The sequence below is a fragment of the Maylandia zebra genome, linkage group LG11 (genome assembly GCF_041146795.1).
Source record: "Maylandia zebra isolate NMK-2024a linkage group LG11, Mzebra_GT3a, whole genome shotgun sequence".
Classification (NCBI taxonomy): Eukaryota; Metazoa; Chordata; class Actinopteri; order Cichliformes; family Cichlidae; genus Maylandia; species Maylandia zebra.
Window position 1 is genome coordinate 23,521,449 of NC_135177.1, and position 25,693 is coordinate 23,547,141.

General features: G+C 42.7%; 1 protein-coding gene across 1 annotated transcript; it reads left to right on the forward strand.

Moving 5' to 3' along the window:
- The first annotated feature begins 5,989 nt into the window (after nt 1–5,989).
- prkcg (protein kinase C, gamma) lies at nt 5,990–25,085 on the forward strand. The gene is made up of 17 exons (XM_004550707.2): nt 5,990–8,104; nt 9,012–9,343; nt 12,839–12,870; nt 12,977–13,059; nt 13,928–14,039; nt 14,565–14,693; nt 14,797–14,953; nt 15,189–15,390; nt 15,908–16,105; nt 17,970–18,143; nt 18,418–18,509; nt 18,962–19,024; nt 19,195–19,333; nt 21,106–21,186; nt 21,369–21,476; nt 22,170–22,310; nt 23,092–25,085. The coding sequence occupies exons 2-17, from the start codon at nt 9,102–9,104 to the stop codon at nt 23,251–23,253; spliced, it is 2,115 nt and encodes a 704-aa protein (XP_004550764.2). The 5' UTR covers nt 5,990–8,104; nt 9,012–9,101; the 3' UTR covers nt 23,254–25,085.
- The last annotated feature ends 608 nt before the right edge of the window (nt 25,086–25,693 follow it).

The following is a 25,693-nucleotide window of genomic DNA, read 5'->3' on the forward strand; positions in this document are numbered from 1 at the left end:
TTCAAACACATACAGTATGATGACACACACATTGATGAAGGGTGTGCGGGAATTGAAGGAGTGTTCTGCGTCCCTGCTGAGGTGCAGCAGATTGATCCTGTACTGATCTGCCACCGGCTCCCTGGGGATTTGTAACGCATGTCTGCAGCGCAGGGCTTAACACTCGCTCGCTCTCTTTCTGTCTTTGTCGCTATCATTCTGCCTCTGTCTAGCGTTGTGTCTTGCTAAGCAGTGCAGTGGCTCCATGCTCCTACACCTCTCCAATCTCCATCTTTCTCACTATTCTGCCAGTAACAGGTTTCCTTCATCTTGTGTTTTGATCTTCTTTTGATTCTGTTTCCTCCGACTGACTCTGTCATTTCATTTATATTCTGCTTTCTCTAGTTTATCCCTTCCTTAAAATATTTCTAACCAGTGTGTTCCTGCACTATTTGATTGAATTCCTACATTGTTTCTTCTAATCTTTTATTGTCTGTTGCACATGCCATATGCATTTTTGTATAATTATACATATTGATATGTATACATTATTATATAATTTCTTATCTTCTTTCTGTCTTTATATCTATATCCATGTGTATCTCACACACTTCACTCAGACAGCATATGTGGAAAGAGTGCTCTGTTTCTTTTTTATCATGTATGCTCCGCCACAGGGTTCTACAACTCATCAGCTTGATCTCTGAAGTTGAAAAAACATCCAAGCATCCTTTCATCTTGCTCTTTTTTTCCCCAGCTACACAGCCAATTTCTCGCTTCTTCCACACGAGCCACGAGCTACATCCGGGGACAAATGGGCTAACTGACCCACAGCTAAAACCAATGTTTGTTTATGTGTGTGACAGAGAGTAAGAGAGAGACAACATGTGCACAAATGTGTGTTTGTATGTTTGCACTTCCTTTATTTTGGCCATCCCAAGCAGTGTTTGTTGCAATCTGTGGCTATTTGATTAGTTTTAATGGTAATGAGAACAGAGGGTGTTTACACAATAATGCACATGCAATTTTTTATGCAAATTTTCTCATTTATTCGCATCTCTGCGGATAGTCCGTCTCAAACCATTAGAGTAAACCACAGCAACGTGTATTTTCTGTTGTTCTGCATTGTGCTCATGCTGACACAGATTACCCAAGATGATGTTTTTTGTTTGTTTTTTTTTCTCAATGAAGTGCTTGTTCTAAGAATAGTTCAAAAAAACGGCCATCACAATGGCAGATTGCTAGAGGTGATGTGTTAAAAGCCTCTTTTTAGTTCAGCCTACTATCCCGAAGTTATAGATATTATATTTACATAAAGATAAAACAGAGGAGAGCAGGGTAGTACATTTGAGTAGCCTTAAGAGAATATGAGGCTTTAAAAAAAACATTGAATGAATCATCTTGTTTAAAAAAAGTAATTTTCTATGAATGAACTGAACAATTAATAGAATAATCATTTCAGCTCTAATCTGAGCGCCGGCGCTGTTCACCCTATTTAAATTGTATTTTCTTGATTCGTCTCTAAAGTCAGTGTTTCAGTGCTGACAGTCCTTAAGAGGGAGCATTCACATCAACAGCAATGCAAGTTTGCTGTCTTGTGCAGCTAGTATGTGTGCAACAACATTAACACCGCATCTAGGACACAATAATTATTCGTATTACATCCTTATTTGCCACTGCTTGTGTGTGTGTGTGTGTGTGTGTGTGTGTGTGTGTGTGTGTGTGTGTGTGTGTGGGTGTGTGTGTGTGTGTGTGTGTGTGTGTGTGCGTGCGTAGTGCCGCCTGCCCAAAGGGAATTCATCCTAGAAAACTGGGATGAAGATTAAGATATCCTCAGACTTTACCTTGTTCTCCACATGCCTCATTATCCAATCGCCCCTCTTACCCTCAAACCCCTGCCCTCCTGCTTTCATCCTTCCCCTTGAGCGCATTTTGTTCACAACCTTCTTTTCCTCCTTGTAGCAGTAAGGAAGGTTTTGCAGCCCAAAAGCTGAGGCTTTGAGTTCTTGTTAGTTTTTTTTTCTTTTGCACATACCCAGTGGAGACAAGGTCTGCCAATGGTGAATGTTTTATATATCAAAATTAAAAAATGGTCAAGGTAGAAAGAAGTTTAAAGTTCACAAAGTCCTTATTTTAAAGTAATGGTATAATACATAACTACAGGTATATGAAAGAAGTTCATCATACAGATGTCTGTACCGCTCAGTATTCCCAACAAAACAGCTACAAGAAAAGTGAACTTACATTTACGCGAATGCTCATGTTCCTCTGTTGCTGTTGGATGTGTAAATAAAAAACTATTAGTTAACACAATCAGACATCAGGGTCAAGCTCACTGCCTGAGTGTTTCTAAAAGTTTCTAAAACATTTGTAAATCATATGCATTTATACAATCATTCAAGTTAAGCAAGAGCCATTACATATGGTTTCCCTCTGCATATGGTAATGCACAGTTACACATCAGTGGAAAGCATTATGCTGAAGCAGCATGCTAGAATGTGCTAAAACAAAATAGGAAAGCAGTTTGTTGCGCTACAGGCATACAAAGGAAAAACAGTGGTTGGTTGGAGATTAAAAAATCTAGTTACCTTTAAAAATGGCTTCTGCAAAGATGTGGACCAGGTCGGCCACCACTCAAGTCTTCAGAAGTGATTTTAGTGCATCAGGACAGATTAAATGGCAATGAGATTATTAACTATTTTATAAACTATGATTATAAATTAGATGGCAATTTTTTTGCAAAGCAGTGGTTGCAGTCAGTTTTGTAAATATTTAGAGACAGGTTGGATCCCATCAGGCAGCCTCTGCACACACCTTGCAATTGAGAATAATCACCCAGAAGTTAAGGGTCTTGCACGTTCAGTCTCCGGGCAACTGCTGCAAATACTTGCAAACAGTCACTGAATGTCAAAAGATTCTGTGCAATCATCAGGCAACCACATTTTTCTCAGTCATAAGGAGGTCCTGTCCCATTTTTACTCTAGTGGGCCCGAGACATTAGTGTTGTATTTAAATCGATGGATAGATTCTTTGTATCTGAGAAATGAAGCCAGTGTGCAAAAGCCAACCTTGCATTCTTTTTAGCTTCCTAGCTGAGGACTTGTAGGTGGTCTGGATACTCCTTTGAGCATCATTTTTTGTATATGCAGTTGTAGTAGTCTGAGAGTCAGTAGGACGTACTCAGCATTTGAAATTGGTCCAGTGAGAACAGGAACAGTGCTCTGGTGGTGTCGCCTCAGTGTAACCGTGGTGACCAAGGAGCTGTCAGACAAGACTCAAACTTCTGGTTTAAGGCTGTGCAATTGTGCCATCCACCACCCCCTTCTAACGTGGGCATAGACTGTAGGTTTTCTTTCTTCCTCACATGTAAAAAGGAAACTACAGGGAAAATGACACTAAGTGGAAATATGACTAGAAGCATTCCCTGACCACACATCAGCTTGTGATAAGATGGAAGAGAGCATGTGTTAGCAGATGGCAACTCCTGTGATTTCTAAAAAGTCTAATTGTATAGAAGTCTACGGCTCACTTGATTTAATAGGTCAGTAAACACGTTCCTATTACAGTTATGGTTTCAGATGCTAGTTTAAAGTCTTTTTTAATACACCATGAGGTTCATTTTCTAAGTTATGGCCGTATTTAGAGGAAAATAAAAAAGAAGGATTTGCTTTAGGGCAAGGCATACTTTATGAGTGTGCAGTCTTCTCAGCTCCTTGGTCATATCCACCCCACACTTGCTTATTTGGTTTCAAAACACCAAGATGGTGAACGCCTGAAATTCAATATTTCAAAATGGGATCCCACAGCTTGAGTCCATCTTTAATCAAGCTATGACAGAGACAGACTTCCTGGAACTACACCGGTTCAGCAGAGTTGTAATGAAAATCATAACTTGTAAACGACTGCACAAAGTGATGTAATATTAAAGACATTAATACCTGACACCTCTTACACGCTTAGATGTTTGATTTGCTCAAATGCCTCTGTTTAGGCGTGCGGTTTTCCACTTTGCAGCATTTCACATTGCACTGAGAGTCAGGTCAGGAGTAAAACAAATATGGAGAGCAGGCTTATTTGTTTCAGGACTGAGAGTTTTGTAGGCCATGTTGACAGACCCTAATCGCCTGCCAAATGTCTCATCTGACTGGCGTGGAGGTTTGTTGCTCTCTTTGAAAAACACAGCGGACCACACTTCATTAAAAAAGCAAATAGAAGCCAATACTGGCAAACAGAGCCAATTTGATTCTGAAGAGACAAATTTAACAGGCAGATATGATTACCTCAGACACCACTTCTCCCCTGATTCCACAAACAACAGTTAGGCAAGTCAATTTACCTTAATTTCATTGGAGAAAGCCAGCCAGCCAGCAAGGTTGAAGTCGGTGCTTGATACGACTGAGCACTCGTTAGATGATAATGGATGCATGTAATTGGTAAAGTGCTGATTGCTCCCCCCTCAAAAAGATTCTATCGGAGGAGAATTTTCTGTTTCATTAAGCCATGGTCAGAAATAATGAGATGGCCATCTGTAGACTGTGAGAGAAAAAGAGTGAGTAGGGACTAGTGGTTGGTCATAACTGAGACAGGTTTTTTGTGGTGTCTTCAGCCTTCTGTTTTTTTCCATTGTCAGATATATATTTCCTTTTGGCTTCAGTTCTTTCTGTGTCTATAGCATTTCCCTTTGCTGTTAATCATGCAGGCCGAATCAGTGTGTTTTGCACACTTCCACGTGTATATGTCTTTTTGGTTTACAGCCTTAATGCATCATTGGCTGGCTGCACACCAGCTCACTTTTATGGCCCGGGATCAAACACGCACACATGCTTCAATGGGCATGCAAAAGCACACTGATACAGACACTTTTAGAGCCATAAGTGCTTACTCATCATGCCGCATGGAGAGAACGCATTGGGAGCCATTTATGTTTTGTTTTCCAATGCATTTATTACTGAAGAGTGCATGGTCTGCTGCTTATATTTTTGTGCCCCTGTGTCTTTCTCTCACTGCGCAAGGACATCTTTCTCATTTAGTTGTGACAACAGAACAAGAACATGACTCATCCAAGATAAGACCAATGAAGACTGGGAGTCTTATGGGCCAGAAAATGAAGACAGCAAAGGCAGTTCTATAGAGAAAAAGCAAAGGAAAGCCCCCTCCCTATCATTTCCAATCAGCTGCTGGTTCTGCATGACTAATGCTGAAATGACATATATCATTGTCAGATAGGGCATGTTCACACAGCTGTTATTTTTTTTCACCAAAAATGACTGGCTCTAACACACACGCACACCTTATGCACGCTAGCTCACTATTATCTTGCTGGCTGACACCATTTTGCTCTCTAACAATCTTGCTAATTATAATTGTTAATTAATTCTCTGCCAGTGTCCTCATCAGGAGACTAATAACCTACATTTCCATTAATTAGACCTTCAACCCTTCGCTCCCTCTCTCAGTCTCTCTGTCCCACTCCAATCCACCCCTCCATCCTCTGCCTCTGATCCTGCCTGCTGCTCTCTTCTCCCAGGATCATCCGTGGACCACACATGGCCTGCACACATACATGCACACATAAACTGTGATTAATTGTGTCTGTGTGCGCTTGCATTAGTAGCATTGTGATGACAAACGTTTGTTCTTGCTGTTGCTTCATGAGCTTTCAACCTGTGAAAGGGATTGTGATTTTAAAGTTAAACTAATGAATTATGAAAATGTGTTTATTTACTTCTGAGTGACAGTCAGGTGTAAAGATCATTGCAATCTCTCATGAATGACTTCTAAATATAGCCTGGCTCTTGTTGACATCTCAGCACATCCAAAGATCATAATGAGCATTGCACTGCTAACCATGGCACGTAGTCTCCAAAAACAGCGGCATCATTCTTACACTATGATTGCTGCATGAATGCTATTTACAAAGACTTGCTGAGAGCTCAGTAGTGCAGATTGGTAGCTTTTGTTACTGTCTAAGCCACAGGTGTCGAACTCCAGGCCTCAAGGGCCGGTGTCCTGGAGGTTTTAGATGTGTCCTTGATCCAACACAGCTGATTTAAATGGCTAAATTACCTCTTCAACATGTCTTGATGTTCTCCAGAGGCCTGGTAATGAACTAATCATGTGATTCAGGTGTGTTAACCCAGGGTGAGATCTAAAACCTGCAGGACACCGGCCCTCGAGGCCTGGAGTTCGACACCCCTGGTCTAAGCATAGTAAGAAGGTCCTGGGTTTAAATCCAGTCTGGGTCTTAGTCTTGATCCCTGACTTTGTGTGGGTTCTCTCTGGTTACTCTGCCCTTCTCCCACTGTCTGAGCGTGGCTGGTGGTTACCCACTGTTTTGTCTTTTTGGAAAGCTAACCAGCTCTTTGTTCCAGCTCCATATTTGCTAAACGGACATGAGATGTCATTGTTCTCATCTGGCAAGAAAGTGAAAAGGCACATTTGCAAATATCTTATATTCTAGTCTTACTTTTATAAGTAGAGGCCATTTATCTGAATTTGACGTGCTGGAGCACACCCTGGCCCTTCTGGGCTGTGGTATAGACAAATCACCCCCTCTGGTCATTTGTCTATAAATTTGTTCCCCTTCTTTTTGAGGTTATAAAGCTCTCTCAAAGGTATCAGGGGATCTACCAGGCCCATAGCAGCCACCGCCAATCCATAATGATCTCTGGCCTAGGTTGTTTATTCATTATCAAGAAATTTGTATATGAAGCTCTTGGAGGGGCAGGAGCGTGTGTGGTGCAGTGATCAGCCTAGCAAGAAGGTCCTGTGTTCAAATCTTGATTGAATGTGAGTGTGAATGGTTGTCTGTCTCTATGTGTTAGCGCGTCTACCGTTTGGCACAGGGCAAACACTCCTTTTTCCTTATGACATCTGGGATAGGCTCCAGCCCAACTGCAACCCTAAATTGGATAAGCAGAAGAAAATGGATGGATGCTTCTACTACAAATCTGGAAGCATTTAGTTCTTTGGACTCTTACCGGGTCTCAATAAATATGTGTCCCTATAGAAAAGGTAAGAAGCTACTGCTCGGCTGTGTATGCAGCAATAGGTTGCATCTGCTGTTGTAGTTTGGACTGTAAGGCTTTGTGTTTTTATGGGCCATGTGTGTCTCACTATCTGCCTGTCCTTTGAATGCCCACAAACTGTAGAGGCGGCAGACAAAAAGTCCCACTCTCATGGAGACTACTCTTCCCATCAGGCTTAGCTGACCTGGTTTCAGTGCAGAGCGGAGCAGTGTTACTATATCGCCACTCTACTCCTGATCTCAGAACGCTGATGTGAAAAGCCCGAAACTGAGCCGTAGCAGCATGGACTAACAGGGTTGTTTGTTTTGCAGGCCTGTTGATCCTTCAGTCAGCTGGATCGGCAGCAAACTTGAGTTTGTTTCCACTTTTAGCTACACTCAGCCATTTCTCAGAAGCTCTGCGTTTTTCTTTCAGACTGAATCCTCTCTCTCCATCTGGCACAAGAGGAAGTGAGAGACAGTTGGCACTTGCTCGTCCATACTGTATTTGTGGTGCTAAAATGGCATGTTCTACCTCATCCGTCCTCCTTCCTCTACCTCCCTCACCCTCTCCTGAGAGAAGTAACCCAGATTTCAAAATGAATCGCCGCCTATTCCCCTCAATCTTTCTCCTCTCTCTCTCTCTCTCTCTCTCTCTCTCTCTCTCTCTCTCTCTCCGTATTTCTGTTTTTACTTCCACTCTCTCTCCTTTTCTCTTTCTCTCGTCCTCCTCCTAGTAAAAACCGAATCAATCTTGGAAAGAGAATACCACCTCTCTATCTCGTCCTCCTCCTCACCCTGCCTCTGGGTTAACGGATATATATCACTTCACTTCTCTATATTTGGTTCCTAGAAAGCTTGAGTCTCTCAAAACGCTTGTTGCTTACCCATTTTTCATTTTTACATTTTTCTTTTCATTTTTTTCTTTTTTTGGGGCTGTTTTTCCCCTGCTAGCCACTGCTTTTTCTTCCCCCTGTTCTCTTTTTCCTGAGGTGACCAGCTACAGGTGTGACACCTTAGCCTTTCATTTGAAGTGAGCCAGACAGAGAGGAGGAGGAGAACACGAGGAGAAAGACATCTTCAGCTCAAAACTTTCCTCCAAAATTGTCCCAAATTCAGGTATTAAGTCTTTATTATCTTTTCCGTGTGAGTCTGTACAACATTTATTTCTTCTTGTCATTATTCTACTCATTACTGAGCCCTGTGCCATTTTTCTTACCGTCCACTTTCACGCCTTTGATTGATTTGCTCCTGCTTCTTTGCTGAGACACAAACATTTCATCACATTTCTTTTATGGTATGGGTTTTCGCTGTGGGCTTATTTATTTATTCATTAAATCTCTGTTGGTGTTTCATTTATCATTTAGTAGCGTGCAACTCTTGCACCACAATCTCTCCAGCTAATATTGCCGTTTTGCACTTTTTCCAGCGCATCTCATTCCCTATAGACATGTACATATTATTCTGGTCCAAACTTTTCTTCAGAAATGGGACTAATTGCTAAAAAAGGCAGGCAGGAAGATGAGGAGAAACCAGGCTCTAATATTGGAGCAGCTGGTGGGGGTGTTGTTGACATGGCAACAGAAGTACAGTTGACATAACGACCAGGGGGTAGGAAGGGAAGGGGGGTAGTCATAGCTGCGAGGGACATGGATATGCATGGGTAGCATGGGCAGGCAGTATGTGGGACGCAGCGAGTTGCACTAATCGTTTAGCGTCTCTTAAGAGACTCCTGTCTCAGCATGTGAATTAACCTCCCTGTCTCCTTCATTATATCTCTTCTTTCTCTTTCAATCTCTACCTGCCACTTTCCCTGTGCTCCCTCTTTTGCGCTGCACTTCCGGCCCATTCATCCCTTCTCGATCTTTCTCCTCATCGCGTCACTCTTTCACCGCTCCCTACCCTACATCCCATGTGCCATTAATACAACTTCTGACCCATTACACTTTTCATCCATCGTCCTCCTCCCGCTCCTCCTCCTTGTCCTTGCTTCCTCCTCTCCGCCCTCTCCTCTGTTCTATTCAAGGTCTTCTGCTCAAAGCAAAGCCTTCGTTACTAACACTCATCATCCAATCCCCCTTACCTTTTCATCTTTTTACCGCATCCTCCAGGCATCATGTCTACCCCAGTCTCCCCGTCCCCCTCGCTCTCCCCACTGACACTGGCCTCCCCTACATCTGCAACCTCCCCCAGTGCCTCCCCTCTGCCCTCGCCTCTCTCCCCTCCACCCAGGGTGCCCGTGTTTCAGAGGAAGGGAGCGCTCAAACACAAAAGGATTGTCGAAGTGAAAGACCACCAGTTTACAGCACGCTTCTTCAAACAGCCCACCTTCTGCAGTCATTGCACCGACTTCATATGGTAACACACGTACACACAGACTCACACACAGCTACACAGAAACCACCCCAACTGTTCAAACACCACCTCCTCAGGCATCCCACCACTCCACGTAGTGCTGACTTTCACTGCTTTTTTTTCTTTTCTCTTTCTTTCACCCTTTCCAGCTGCCTGCTGGAGAGACTGCCCACACTGACCTGCTCTGATCACATAACCTCACCTCCACACTGCCGCCCACATAATCCAGGCGTTACTTTAGGAACTCACACACGCCGATGCATTGATTTATATACTGAAAAAACACACACAAACAAGAACTTAATTAGAATATGAACTTTAGCCTGACTGCATTAAAACAGACAGGCACCAACCCTGAAGTAATTTAATTTTTTAGTAATAATTAACTTTCTTTTTTTAAAGGGGTACTCTTTAGTTTCATAAATCTGAAGGACTCATAAGGGATGGACTGAAGAATCTGAGATATCCACAATAATAATGCAGGAGTAGAAAACATTCAGTCTGAAATTCAGACTGAGACTTCAAAAGGGTTAATGTTTCAGACTTCTGCAGTCTCCTCCTGAGAGGCAAAACACATCATAGGATTGTTTTCACAGAGTTAGTAGTATGCTTTTTAATGAGTAAACTAAACCAAGCAGTAAAATACAGTAAAAAGCAGTAAAATACAGTAAAAAGCAGTAAAAATTCTAAAATGCAGTCGGTTTGGCACTGATAGAGTTTTACCATGTTTACTATCTGCTGTAATTGCTCCAGATGGTGCTGGACTGCATTTGGAGATTTGAGATTAATGTTACAGAAACTCTGACATTAATCTCAGAAACACCTAAATCCCAAACTGGGATTTGGTGTAAGTATTTAAGGTTTTAAGTATCTAGAAGTACATATAAGTATTTACAGGTGACTTTAATAACTTAAAATATTAGATTACCTTTAAAAAAAAAAACCTGAGAGTAAAATAACATACCAGTGCTTATCATCATTTATAACATTTATGCGCGTATACATGAATTTAGAATCAGATTTGACTTCTTTATGATCAGACGACACCCTGTGAGCGCGACCACTGAAGGCGCAGTAGTCTGTGTTTATCGTTGTGAGTGTAAGGGGCTGTGTGTTTGAACATATGGTGGGAGTGTATGTTGGATGCAGGGCGCTGTACGTGCCAGCAGCCTCTGGGTATCTTTCAGGACATTTCTCCAACTGGCTGCTGTCTTGGCAGTGGTAGCAGCTCTTAGATGAGGTTGAAAACTCTCTTATTTTGCACAAGATGTCAGAGCAGACGCTTTCAATCACGGTGTTAGAGGCCCCGGGGAGATTGTTAGATTAATTAAAGACTAAGGCAAGATTGTTCTAATTTGTAAATGTAAATATCTTGTTTATTAAGTCAAGGTCTTAAAGAGGAGTGGGTTGTACCTGTTTTGGCTCCTTTGGGTAATAACTAAGCTAAACTGTCTGAAAACATTAAAAAAGTGAAATTGCTTCGTGTCACAGTCCAGTCTTAGCATACTAACAAGGATCATAGTTTTTAAAATATTTGTTATGATACTTAAACCTTTTAACATCTACCAAGCTGCTGGTCACCTGCTTACTGTTAGGGTCAGATGGTATTATCCATATACTAAACAAGTGGATTATTTAAGGAAACATTGCATATATAGTGTCATTTTGGTCCTGTGTTTATTTTTTGTTTTGTTTTTTATTCTTTTACAAGCTTTTCCACTTGTGTGTGCCAAGTAGGACAAAAAAACCCTATCTATAAATAGACTGGATCCTAACCTAATCCTTATCCTAACCAGAGCACCTGGTGGATGTTAGGAGGCTGAAGAAGGCTGAATTGTGATTTGGCATAGATGGAGATCAGATTTGCTGGTCATAACATCACCATCAAGTGTCTCAATAAGCCATAATAGTGAGCCACATCAGAATGGTCTGAAATTAAAGCATCCGTATTGTCAAGGTAGAGACAAGTCTCCAGTGTGTCACAGAGCTAACAACAGGACACACAATTTCATGCTCACATTAGCATCTGGAGCCAAATTAGAATCACCGGTTAACCTAACATGCATGTCTTTGGGCTGTGGGAGGAAGCCAGCAAACTTGGAAAGAATCCACACAGGCACATGCATCCTCACAGAAAGGCCCCAGCCAGTCATCGGGTTCAATCTCGGGCACTTCTTGCTGTGAGATAACAGTGCTAACCACTGCACCGCTGTGCCACCAACTGCAGCATCCATCCATCTAGTTATCCAATAAGGGATTGCAGTTGGGCTGGAGCCTATCCAAGCTGTCATAGGGCGGGAGTTGGGGGGGGTACACCCTGGACAGCTCGCCAATCTATTGCCGGGCTCACACAGAGAGGCAGACAACCATTCACGCTCACAGTCACACCTATGGCCAATTTAGAATTACCAGTTAACACCTAACAAGCATGTCTTTGGACTGTGCCAGAGTACCCGAAGGGAACCCATGCAAACTCCACCCATAAAGGCCCCAGCCGGCTGATGGATTCGAATCCAGGACCTGCTCGCTGTGAGGGGACGGTGCTAATTACCATCAGAGAGAGTGTCATAGATTCTCTATCTGCAGCAGCAAAATTCATTTGTTTATTATGTGTTTGTTCTATTGTCACATGTCAAAGTGTGTTTTTTGATAAAGAGCTTTCTCAAAAAAAAGCTCCAAGAGGGGTTAGTCTGATTTTTTTATAGAAGCATTTTATTCAATTGCATGTGTTTGGTAGATTTTTTTCACATCATTAATTCAAAATGCAGTTATCCCCTACATTAAATTCTCTGTGATATCTGGCCAGAAAGCAGCTCTGTGAATCCTCACCATATCTGGTTCTCTAATGCTCTCTGCTGGTCAAAAAGCAGAACTGGTCGGATGCATTTGGTGCTGCAGACACGGACTTCTGTTGAGTGCCTATCAAGGATCAGATTACCCTCAGCAACCCTTTCTTTAATTATTACTCAGCCAGATGGTGAACTGATTGTAGATCAGTGATTATGATCAGTTTCCTATGAACCCCTGAGCCTCTCCGGTATGACTGTAGAGGAGCTGTCGAGGTCTCTCGTTTGCCTGCCTTTCTAAGTCTTCTAATCAAAACTTGATCCACAACAGGCAAGCTGCTGAGTGGACTGTTTAGTCAATCAATGACTTAATTATTCAATTAAAGCTTTAAGGAGACCATGGAAGCTAGCCAACATTGCAGAAGCATTGTATTGGTGTGTGTGCGTGTAAGTGTTTGACCTGGTCAGCGGTGAGGCTTTGAAAGGAAAAGCACTCAAACTTCACACATAATGACTTAGTATATCAAGTTGTTGGTGTTTTTTTGTCTTTTTATGAGACAATTTGTTCTCCACTAGAGTCTGCATTCCTGTCTTTATACAGTGCAGAGTAACGCAACAGCAATATCTCATTCTCCAAAGCTAAATATTTCACCTTAAGGAGGACTGCAGAAAATTGTTTTTGTATCTTAATCCATGTGTCTTTTTCACACAGGGGCATTGGGAAACAGGGATTCCAATGTCAAGGTAGAGATAAACCTAGCATTATTGCCTTTCCTTGCAGCGTTAATCTTCTCTGATGTATTTTTTGTCCTGCAAAGCAGATTCATTCTGAGATGTTTGCTTTCTCTAGTTTGCAGTTTTGTGGTCCACAAAAGATGTCACGAGTTTGTGACCTTCACGTGCCCCGGCTCTGTGACCGCCCCCAGACCAGATGTGAGCAGACATATCTTTTCCCTTCTTATTTTCGGTTTTTGTGAAGATTTGCATCGTCATCATCATTTTTCAACATCCTTTGATGACAGTAGCATGTGTGCGTGAGTCAGCCATCAGTCCATGCATCTTTCTCATCATGCAGCCTGTTTCCATCCATGACGTCTGCACTCATGTCGTGCAGTCCTAGAAGGCATCTGAAATGCTGGGAGTGGGAGATAGGGTGTGGGGGAGACACAGGTGGAGGGCAGGATGGACTGATAAGAGTGAGAATTAGAGGGGGGAGAAAGAGAGCGAGAGCCACAGACTGCTCAGTCTTCTTCTGTGTGGCATTTTGAGGATTTCAGGGAGATTTGTCTTTCACTCACATTTTTTTTCTACCAGCTAAATAAACTGCCTGAGAATTGAGGTCAATGAGAAAATGTGTGTGTGTGTGTGTGTGTGCATGTGTGAGAGATCGAAAATGGATGAGACAGTGAAAGAACACACAGAGGGAAAGAGAAGAAACAGGGTGACAGTTTTTAAATAGCGACTCAGTGCGACAAGGGAGGGAAAACAGTTTGGGAGAAGGTGGTGTATGAAGCGTGGCGGTGGGGTGGTCTGATGAGCTGAAGAGAGATAAAAATGATTCATCCCTCTGTGCACAGTATATACACGCTCACACACACGCAGACACTGTGTGTCCTCTCCGAGTGGAGAGATCTAATTGGCTTGTCCACGAATGCCCCACTCATCTTCTCTCCGCTAATCACGCTCTGCACGTGTGTGTGTGTGTGTGTGTGTCTGTGTGTGTGTTCCACAATCATCGTATGTATGTGTGTGTGAGAGAGAACGAGTTCTCAGCGCAGATTGTTTTTCTGTTTTATTTCAGGACCTGAAGAGTCGACACACATTTAAGATCCACACGTACTCCAGCCCTACATTTTGTGACCACTGTGGCTCGTTGCTGTATGGCCTCATACACCAGGGCATGAAATGTACCAGTGAGTTTCACTCCACTCTATGAGATACATAAATCTACGTGCTTCGAGCCTTTATTAGCTATTATGCTCAGATGAATATCACTCCACATATGCACATTGCTGAAACTCACATCTGGAGAAGACTTCCAGCTATTATTATCATTAATCTTTTTTTCTTTTCTTTTTTTTTTTGGCTAAGATAAAGGAATAGTTAGTCACTAAAAAAAGAAAAGAAAAAGCGCTTGTTCACTTTCTTGCTGAGAATTAGATGAAGAGTTTGGAAACTAGTGGAGAGTCCAGGAGGCTTCTATACCCCGTGAAGAATGTCTGGCACATACCAACCAATAATTTCAGAACTTGCTCACATAAATGTTCTTGTTTTTTGAAAGCTAGTGAAGCCCACAACCACTATTCCTCATCTCATCTTTTTAATTATTATGCTTAATAAAGCTAGTGGATTTAGACTGATTACAACTAATTACTCCACATGTATCCAGCGCATGTCTGTGTTCACACTTTGTCTTTTGTGCGTCTTTGTGTGGTGAGGCTGTGACATGAACGTCCATCGGCGATGCGAGACCAGCGTCCCCAGTCTGTGTGGCCAGGATCACACAGAGAAGAGAGGAAGAATCCATCTGACCATCAGAGGAGAAAAGGAGGACGTCTTTGTCACAGGTGGGAGGACCCGCTGGATTCAACCAATTTAAACAAAAAGCAGGCTTCTGCAGGAAATGTAAGGTTTCTCTTCTTTCCTTTTATTGTTTCACTGCTGTTTCAGTGCGGGAGGCTCGTAACTTGATGCCCATGGACCCAAATGGCTTGTCAGACCCGTATGTTAAACTGAAATTGATTCCAGACCCAAAGAGCCACAGCAAACAGAAGACTAAGACCATCCGCTCAACACTCAATCCCGTCTGGAATGAGAGCTTCACCTTGTGAGTCCTTGCAAACTTTAGGGTTGAAAATTTACAGGGTTCTGCCACAAACGTTGCTATATGTAAAATCGGATTACTCAGCGGCGTTAACCTTTACTTTCTTATAGGTGCATCTTTGATATCCAGGGGAAATAAGACATTTCAGCAAAGGTCACACTGAAAAGGGATGATTTCGTTCTATGCTTTGTGTTTCATCATGTATCAAATTGTCACAAGTGTGTGTTTGACTCCTCAGCTCCGTGCGTGGTCACCAGTGGGACAGGCGTCTGTCTGTGGAGATATGGGACTGGGACCGGACGTCTAGGAACGATTTCATGGGAGCGCTGTCGTTTGGCGTGAGTGAGATCTTCAGGCGTCCAATCAGTGGTTGGTTCAAACTGCTGGCCCAAGATGAGGGAGAGTACTACAACATTCCTGTGCCAGACCCGGACCTGCAGGTAGGCAGCAGGCTGCTTTATATGGACATAAAGCCATCAGATGGGCTCAAGGTGAACAAAAAGCAAGTGACGGGATATTTATACCTGTATTCACCAGGAAGTGGAGCAACCCTTTATTTTGTGCCATGCCTTTGACCATTCATCCTTAGACCTTGGCATAGCTTTTATCAGCTTATAATTACCTACATCTAACAAACAGCAGCTGCCACAGCTCATACTGGGTCAGCGTCTGTCCTGCTGAACTATCCCGTTTCCTACAGTTCTATCTAAGGAAGAAAAAAAAAACTTGGAAGATTAATGCCGGTGTTATTGCTAAATAATTAGATAATAAATTATACTGAGTGCCCTTTCTTCTCTGTTGCACTCTGCATCCACCAGGGTGCAGAATTGTGCTGCCTGACTGCAGTCCAAAACTGGGGGGTAGGAGGGAGTTTGAGGTTTGTCTTGGGTTCCTGTTTTATGGATCTGTGTGGGTGTGTGTCGTTTATCTCTCGAACATCCCATTTTATTTCTCCAGGAGCCTCAGCCAGATGCTACTACACCTTCTTTGCCTCAAGCGATGCCTTCCCCGCTGTCTGAACCATTTCCCGTGGCCCTGTCCCCGACCCTCATTCCCTCCTGTCCCCCTGTCCACACTCCGGGCCCTGGCAAAGTTAAAATGGGCATCCACGATTTCAACTTCCTCATGGTTCTTGGAAAAGGCAGCTTTGGCAAGGTAAACGAAATGCCATCTTTTCTTTTGTACACACAATCATCACCTCTTATCCAGCAACTGTGAATGATATCAAAGAGACCATTCATGCTGGAAACAACAAAGATTATTCCTGGATTTAAATCCTTTCTTCTATCGATGGACTTGACCTTCAAGTGGCATTTCATGCAGCAGCTCCCAGGCACAGGAAACCAGAATTTCTTTGAAAAAAATAATAAATTACCCTTTCTTACGAACATACTCACTGTCTTTACTTCTGCTGCCAAATGATTCATTTAACCCTTTTCTGCTTTTGTGTTGTCAGCAGTCGTGAGCTTCCCACATGCTACACAGGCAGTCATCCTGGAGGTGTTCATTTCAAGGGAGCCTTTGCTCTCCATTTTCTCTTTAATTCCCCAGTAGATGAGACATAATGAAGAGAGAGGAGTTTTGAGTCCTTCTTCCTCTTCTGAAATCCCCCTGTGCTGTTTCATAACTGTCAGAGGAGAGTCTACAGAGGACAGGAGAAATAGACTCGACTTACGTAAGATGTGAGGAGAGAGGAAAAAAAAAAAAAAGGACCCAAGAAAGGAGAGACAGACCCCGGGGCTGCTGAGTGAGGGAAAGTGAGAAGGAGACAGACAGAGATAGAGGGAAGAGAGAAGGATTACTGTGCTGCAGAAAGTGACAAAATGACCAAAAAGGAAATGGGATAACAAGAGCGGCAAATAGAAAAAGTACATGCTACTAAGATTTGTAATATTCTGCAGGGTGATGAGTCCTATTTTTATGTGAGTTGGTTTAAAACCACGACGCAGAGCAGGAGACACAATCACAGATGGTAGGATTTCTCCTGCTGACTGGCAGTTCATCAATAGCCCTGCACACACACACACAGAGGGAGTGATCTTAGCGTAGTCGCACTGTTTTATATATATATTTTTAAAAACGGTGTAATTTTCAGTGCTATTCACCTCCACTTGAAAGTAAAATGAGATCCTTAATTTCCACTCGCCTCTATTACAGCTCAGCACTGAGGGTTGATCATTTCTAACAGTGTTGTTGTCAGCATTTTCCATATTTATTGACCATATTTATCTCAGTGAAACCTGGATCACGTGGCACTCATTGTGGAAAATTATAGCATCATTAGCACTCAGAGCTACCCACGAGCAGCCAGTTTAATAGGAGTGAGAAAATGTGTTTTTAATGTCTGATTAAAACACGAGAGCAAGCTTTTAGGGCTTTCCCTGTCCACTCGAGACATTAATGTCTCGAAACCCTCAGGCCTGTTTCAACTTTAATTAAACTTTACATTGAGTTATTTCATCATACATGTACATTACCAAACTTGCTGTTATCCATTCTGAAGTTATAACTTTTTCTTTTCCTCTTGCACTATATATGCCTTTTATTCATTTTACACGGGCGCTGGTTTATTTAAACAGTGGAACTAGTTTTCTCCTGCGACCAGTGCACCTCATCACTGCTAACACAATAACCTAAAAAACACTCAGACCTGACTGCAGTACAGCACGTCACATGCATGGCTGTCTTTGGAGCGAGAAGAGTTGCATTGGGGATTTTTTTTTAAGTCTGAGAGGACTTTATGCCAAAGTTATAGTCATTTTTTTAAAGCTGCTCCTGGTTTGCTGCTGTTGTGTTATCCGTTCAGAAATGTTCAAAGGTGACTTTGGAATTTTGGGGAAATTGTGTTTTCTCGACTCTCTAACATTTCAACCCGAAAGCCAGTCCTGTGTTTTCTGTAAACATTTTGTTTATTTATGGGTTTTGAAGACATACGGTAGCTGCTTTGCAGACTTTTGGGATTCACGCTTGTCTCCTTGTTTCTTCAGAAACTTTCTCTTCTCTTCCCGCTCCTGCACAGGTGCTGCTGGCAGAGGAGCGAGGCAGCGAGCGTCTGTTTGCCATAAAAGTGCTGAAGAAAGACGTTCTCTTCCAGGACGAGGACACGGAGAGCGCTCTAGTAGAGAGGAGGGTTCTGGCGCTCCTTTCTCGTCCTCACTTCCTCACGTCCCTCTACTGCGCCTTCCAGACTGAGGTGTGTGGGTATCTGGGTTCCCAAATGATCTATCTAAATTTCATTAAATTGGCCATAAAGCTGCCTGACACTTTGGCTGCATCGTCCTCCCAGGAGTTGTTTCGGTCCAGGTTGGGTGAATTCCGATTAATAAATGAAATAATTAGCTTGCTTTCTTTAACAAGGTCCTCGGTCCTGAAGGAGGTATTTTAACAGATTGCTTTTTAATTTGGACAAGAGGTGCTTATGCATGAGGAGCTTGCGCATGTGTGTGTGTGTGTTTTTGCTTCTGCAGGACCGACTGTATTACGTGATGGAATATGTCAACGGAGGAGACCTGATGTTTCACATTCAGATAGTTGGGAAGTTCAAAGAGCCTCACGCAGCGTATGTAGTCAAAAAGCTCCTTTAATCACCGTCCTTATCTACACAAAGTCTCATTTCCTGCCTTTTTGTTCTGTGCTCTCTTACATACACACTCGTCCCTTAGCTTTGTTCATTATACCTGGTGACTCATAAAAAGTCATCAACTCAAGTGCCAGCCCTTTTCTCTTCCCCGACTTTCTCCTCCCACTAATCTTATCGTATCATCTACATTCTCCCTCCCCCTGGCTGTTCTTCTAATCAATAATCTTTGATCAATCATCTAAAACAAATTTTTGCCCTGTTGCTCATTTCCATCTCTCTTTCTTCATTTTCCTGCCTTTCATCTCTTTGGTTGCTTCTCCCTTTCATCACCCTCTCCAGCGCCATTCCCTCTCTCCTAACCTCTTGTCATCATCCTCTTTTGAATTAGCTGATTCTCTGTCCCTCCTTCTCCTCCTCCTCTCTCCCTCCAGGTTTTATGCGGCAGAGATAGCGGTCGGCCTCTTCTTCCTCCACAGCAAAGGCATCATCTACAGGTAAAGAAGTGGGCTGCTTCATAACGTGGCCTGGTTTGCCCGTGTTCACTTCAGTCTGCGTTCGGCACAGACACGACACAGATTTATCATGTCTCTTGTAGCTAATGACTGTTATAAAGATGGTATCTATCAAAGTGATTCATACCTGTGTGGCGTTTCTCCCCTCTCAGGGATCTAAAGCTGGATAATGTGCTGCTCGACAGCGAGGGCCACATAAAGATAGCAGACTTTGGGATGTGCAGGGAGGGCATGTTCGAGGGCGACACCACACGTACCTTCTGCGGCACTCCTGACTACATCGCCCCTGAGGTACCGTGACCACTGCCCTCACGCTATTGTCCACAGTCACTCCTGATATTTCCCTCATTTGTTCCTTATTTTCCCTCATTTTCCCTCATTTCACCCCTCTTAGTTTGCTTGACCTGTTCTGCATTGCCGCGAGACGCCGAGTTGCTTCGCTGCAGCTCCCCCTCGTCTCTTCTGTCCTCTCTGACCTTGTCAGCAGTTTGTGAATAATTAACTTCACATGATTCAGTAAGCAGTGGTGTGTGATTGTACTATGAGAGTGTTGCATAGAAGTCACTACTGTCCTTCAGAGACATTGTTTTACGAGCATAGCGCCGCTTTCTCACAGCCGCTGACAGGTTTAACTTGCATGTAAAGTCTTTATTTAAAAATAGTTAAACAAACCACTACAATGGGTAGCTTGCCCTTGCTCATACCCGGCAGTTATAAATTTTGCCAACTTTACTTTTTAGTACATTTCCAGAAAATGTAGTGAGGTTTATTTCATGTTATTATGGGATTTCAGCAGTCTGTAAAATTAAGTAGGTTTTTATTTAAAGTTATGGTTAATGAGTTGAAGGAAGCAAACAAAGAAGTGTTTGTGTTGAGCTGCGGTGGAGCACCTAAAAAATGATTCTTTGCCCTCATAAACATGAAAGATGAAAGGTTGTTAAGTAATGAATAATTAAGGAAAATATCCTTGGTATAAAATGAGTGTATACCAATAAAATACATTTCTTTTGACCAGATTCCATTGAAGTTAATGTTCCACATTGTACCTATGCAATAGTATTACATTGAGAATTTACATGTAATCACATTACTTCAAGTCAGCAGTTTATTTTTCTGAATGATAGGAAAAGGGTGGCAAAAAGCTCGGCTATTATCTGTATTTTTTTTTAAAGTAGAGAAATCCGTTTCATCGGTCAGTATAAATTTGTAACAAAGAAATCCTGTTTCAGTTTTCATGTGCGCCACTGTCTGTGGTTGAAGACGGAGCTGAAATTGTGTGAACATAATGAGATGAAGCACCAAAAGACTAAAAGGGATGTCACTAATGTCAGTGCAAATATCAGCCGCAGTGAAATAATGAAAAAGCAAAGGTGGTTTTGCTTGACGTTCTTTTGATATGTAAACCATAACTGTCTGCCTGTATAATGTTTACCTTACAAATTGTTGGAAATGCGTATGTGCCCCTTACCGTGTGAAGTGATCTTAAACAATTTACTTCAGAGAAGGCGTGAAGGCGCATCTCGGTCGGTGGACTCGTAGCTGAGTGATACGGGGGGGGGGGGAGAGAAAGTGGGGAAGCGACTGTTGTGTGCGTCTTTGATATTGTAAACCTTGCTGTGGAACCCCTGGGTATTGACTCTGTTATGTAAACACCCATTGATTCTCCTGTGTCTGCCATTTTGGAAGAGTTGCAATATATTTCCCCAGAGGCTGGGGATTGTTCCCTCGTGCCCCTCTGCACAGCACACCACCACCTCCCCCTCCTGGCATCCACACACACGCGCGCACGTATCGGGGAAACAAACAAACAAACACACACACAAGCTTGTGAACACAAGTGGAAATCCAAATCCGTGTGTTGATTATTTCTGAGCTCATTCACACATGAACCCTCCCTTACGCCGCACTTTATCCTTTCGCTTCTCTCTGTTTTTCACCCCTGCTGTTTCTTGTAGCTGCATATCATCCAAGCAGCCAGCTGCCTCTCTCTTCCTATCGCTGCACTGCCATTCTTCCCCATTTATATCTTCTCATACATTCTCCATCCTTTTTCCCTCCCCCAGATTGTGGCCTATCAGCCCTATAATAAAGCAGTGGACTGGTGGTCTTATGGAGTGCTGCTGTATGAAATGCTGGCAGGACAGGTAACACTCAGCTTAATCCTAACAATAGCGTGCACAGACACTTTAAGCCCCCAGTACTCGTCCTTTGTAATCACTTCAAAAGACTTTCAAAGAACTTTAATTTCATTATATTCGTTATCAATTTGCCCACAGGTCTGTGCTTAAACTCTTCCGCTCTCTCCCTCACTCTCTTTTCCTTTAAGCCGCCATTTGATGGCATTGACGAGGAGGAGCTGTTTCAGTCCATCATGGAGCAGAGTGTCTCATACCCAAAAAGTCTCTCTCGGGAGGCTGTAGCTATCTGCAAGGGAGTGAGTTCAATCCTCGTTTCTCATATTAACTTTTAACACACGGGCAATTAAGATAAAAGTTCATGTACTGTAAATCAGGAAATGAAATAACTCTTTACTCGTGCAAGATTGTATTCGGTCGCCTAAAGGAATAGTTTTTGGAACTATGTTAATTTGCTTCTTTACAAAGAGCTGGACCGACACCACTTTTACAACTGCCTGTTAGATATCAGGCTGGAGGCAACCAACTTTACTCTTCAGCGCAAAACTTTTTATTTTTACACTACAGTGTTTTTATCCATGTTTTGGACAGTTGAGTTTTATTACTCACAAATAGTGAGTAAGAACTGTTTTGTTTTTTTTCCGGTTGTTTATGCATAGCTAAGTGGCTGCTGGCTGTAGCTTCATAATTGGTGTACAGATAGCAGAATCTTAATGATCTTCATCTCTCTGCAAGAAGCAAACAAGCATAATTCCCAAAAAATGTCAAGGTTTTTCAAAGTGATAGTGCAATAAAAATCCATTCGTTGGCAAGACAACAAAGGAATTGGATTACAGTACATGATTCCAAAATAAAGCAAAGCTTATCATGCACACCGACTGCTCTAACCGAGGCAGATCATAAACAGAAGTCATTTATTGTATCACATTATTATCCCAGCCTAGTCGCTTTTTCTCACATTTCTCCCCTCATTTCCTCCTCTCTTGACTCAGCTCCTGACAAAGCACCCGGCCAAGCGCCTGGGTGAAGGAGAAGATGCAGAGAGGGAGATCAGAGAGCATCCGTTCTTCCGCTGGATTGACTGGGACCGTCTGGAGAGACTGGAAATCCCGCCACCTTTCAAACCCAGAACTGTCAGTTCAGTTAAACAGATGAACCACATGTTCCTTCTTTCTTCCTCCTCCTCCTCTCTTTCTTCTCTTCTCTGCCTCTCTGAGGACACTTATAGGGAATTGGAGCTGTCACTTTCTTCCATCTGTCTCCTTTTTCTCTGACTCCCACATTGTCCCTCGTTTCCCTGCGTGTTTCCTCCACATTTGCCTTGGCCTTTTCATTCCCTCTTCCTCTCTCTGTCTCTTCCTCTCTCCCCTTCACATCCCCTCTATTTCCTCATTTATCACCTCTTTGGGTTCTTAGATAGGCTTTAAGAGCTCAGGAACAGACAGTTCAGTCATAACAGACAAGACCTTCTGACCTTGGGGTCTTGCCTACTCCTCCCATATGCAAATGTATGTCATCATTAGCCTGCCACTTGCCAAAGTGCCGGCGCACTGGCCGTTTGTGAGGTGTGCCTTGAGTGAGCCGAGTATGCTCAGGGGTTAGAGGCCAGGCCCATTAGCCAAATGAGATTCATATCATTCGGCAGAACGGCTGTCATATGCTGTTAGGCATCTGGGGAGGATATGTGATCAGCTTTCTTCCTGTGTGCTTCTGTAGTGAGATAAAAGGAGGTCTCAGTGAGGAAAAAACGTGGGGGTGGATTCTTTTTATAGTTTAACATTTTTAATAAACTATTTTTGTTCCGGGGGGAGGGATTTTGTAAAGTTTATTGTGGATGCAATATCATGCATGCATGAAGATGTGCCCCAATCTCAGTCTTGTGTGTACATACCTTCTCTTCTTCTTCATCGCCAGGGTGGGAAAAAAGGTGAGAACTTTGACAAGTTCTTCACAGCTGCTCAAACGGCGCTCACCCCCTCGGACCCGGATATACTCGCAGCCATGAACCAGGAAGACTTCGAAGGCTTCTCCTTCATCAACCCAGACTTTGCTCCGTCACCGCTCACCGCTGTTTGAAAACGGCTCCCAAATCTGCTCCAGCCGCCGTTCCAAGTCTAGCCAGATGATCCTGTTATCCTTCCGATTGTAGTTTTATAGCAGAGAATTTGAACGTGAGAGCTAGCAGCGAGTATTACACCTCTCATAACCAAATTCAGACGTTTACATGAAAATGCCAAGACACCTCGATTTTCGGGCACTCTCTTTGATGCATGTCTATTAACTCACTCATCACACAATGTGTATCAACACTGCAAACATAGTCAGTACTATGGACTGCCATCTTAGACTTTTTTTATAAGACTTAACTTGATCTAAAGGTACTGTAGTATGAACGTGAGAAAAATAATCTCTATGCATGCAGATAGTTTTTATAGCACTAGACTATCCAAGGCAGATACTTTACTTTCCTTTCCTTTAAGTAAAGTAGTCATATGTTGTGCACACGTGCAATTTACCAGTTATATTTCACCAGTCAGGGTTTCATTCATGCAGCTACAATGACCACACAGTATGTAAAAGCAGGACATCTCACCATTTTGATGCCAATTCCACCTTAGCACTTTGTATTGTCCATTGCAAGTACTCAGCATCAACAGCACTTAAATGTTTCTTTCTGACTACCTACAGTATCTCACTCTGGGGTTTTTTGTGCTCTCTATTTTGGATAAATGACATGTTGACTATGAAGCAAATTGAGCGGGGAGCCATTTTTAGATATTTGTGTATTTTATAAGAGAGGCGTCCTGTGGAAGCGCTTAGTCAGACTCCTCTGACCTGGCTCGACCTCAAGGTTTAACGACTTCAGATGACCCACTGAGATGTTTAAACAATGCAGTTATCACAATGTGACAGTTAGGGTGGACCACAGCTCTGCTCCACCCACCCAGGCTCACACTGTGTGGTGTGTAATGTCACTGGAAGGGAGTCCTCATTTGACATTCACAGTTTATCTGCATTATTATTATTTTTTTATTCTTGAGCACGCTATGGAATATGGCCTATCTGCATTGCAACTACAAATATCCTATTACTCCAAGTAAACATTACAGTTTTATCAATAAAAGCCTCTTTTTAATGTCTTTCCCAGACGAGAGGCTTGTTAGCTTGCACAGGTACATATACTTATGATTTTAATGGTGTATGCCGTAAAGCTTTTTGCTGTGTAATGATGTGCTCACAGTATTGATTAGGAGTAATTAAAAGTGAGGCTCACTGGGACTGTTCAATACGTGGAAAAATAACAGCAGTGCTGTCATTAAGCCCTATCTGAGCAGAGCAGGTGGCTGCAAACTTGCTGTGCAAAAATCTCATCCCCGTGCTCTTATCTAATGAACCAGCTGGTCATTTTACACATAAATATGCTTTATTTCTTTGATTCTTTTTTTCATGTACAGTTTTGCTTTACATCTGTTTGCCTGTTATTTTAGATCCGATTGAGCCAAAGTCAGATGTCAGTGCACACAATCCCTCAGTACGATAATTACAATAGATGATGATCAATAGTGCAATAGATCATTGATAGATCATGTATCTGATAGGTTTTGTTTTTATGTGCTGGAAAAAGAAAATAAAGTTGATGGGAAAAAATGATGAAACAGCACCAGTGAAGTGTCTCTTTCTGTGATGGCGTGCGAAGCTGCTGACAAACAAACACGCACGGCCTCTCGCTTTGTCTTCACTACGAGCCTGCCTCCCTGTCACGCTCCTCCCCGCACTTTCACACATACTCACGCTCAAAAGTGCAATCCCTGGCATGTGAACACACTCACGCACGGAGAAGATGCTGACCCCTCTGTTCAGTGGGCTACTGTAGCTGTTGAACCAGCAAAAACACCTCTCAGGCATCTCCCTCCTCTGAAGCAGCCCCCCCCCCCCCCCCCCCCCCCCCGGCCCCTCCAGCATCACCATGATGGGACTAATATCCCTGTGGAGATCTGAGTTATAACAAGTTGACCTTCACATTAAAATCTCATCAACTTCCCATCTCCCTGTCTACTTCCCTCCCTTCTCTATCTGCCCTTCATCTCTGTTCCCCTCTGTTTGTCTTTTCTGTCAGTTCTGCACTGTAAATGCTTTACTGCATCGTTGTACATCATTCTTCAATAATCACCTGTCCAAATTTATTGTGTTGCTTGTATCTCTTTGAAATACTCCTGTTGCTGGCTGTTGATATGTGTAGCTTGTCTTCTCCCGGCCTCTACATCAGTATTATGATCTGATTTACACTTATACAGTATTTTCTATGCTAATGGTGTTCAGGCAGTGGATATGTAGGAGTATAATTTTGAGTGGACTATATCATATAAAAGCATATTTTAATGAAAAAAAACCTTCTTGATCTTTGTGTTGATTTATTTCTTTATTTTTAAAAAAGCCATTGTTCATACTTGCTTACGTTAAAGTGACTTTAATCTGAATATACCTGAGGTAGATATGTTTGTAATGACAGATAAAC

Coding starts and splice junctions, on each gene's coding strand:
- prkcg (XM_004550707.2), top strand. CDS start 9,102: ATGTCTACCCCAGTCTCCCCGTCCCCCTCGCTCTCCCCACTGACACTG. Junction 12,871..12,976: donor ACAGGGATTCCAATGTCAAG/GTAGAGATAAAC, acceptor TGCTTTCTCTAG/TTTGCAGTTTTGTGGTCCAC. Junction 14,954..15,188: donor TGGAATGAGAGCTTCACCTT/GTGAGTCCTTGC, acceptor TTGACTCCTCAG/CTCCGTGCGTGGTCACCAGT.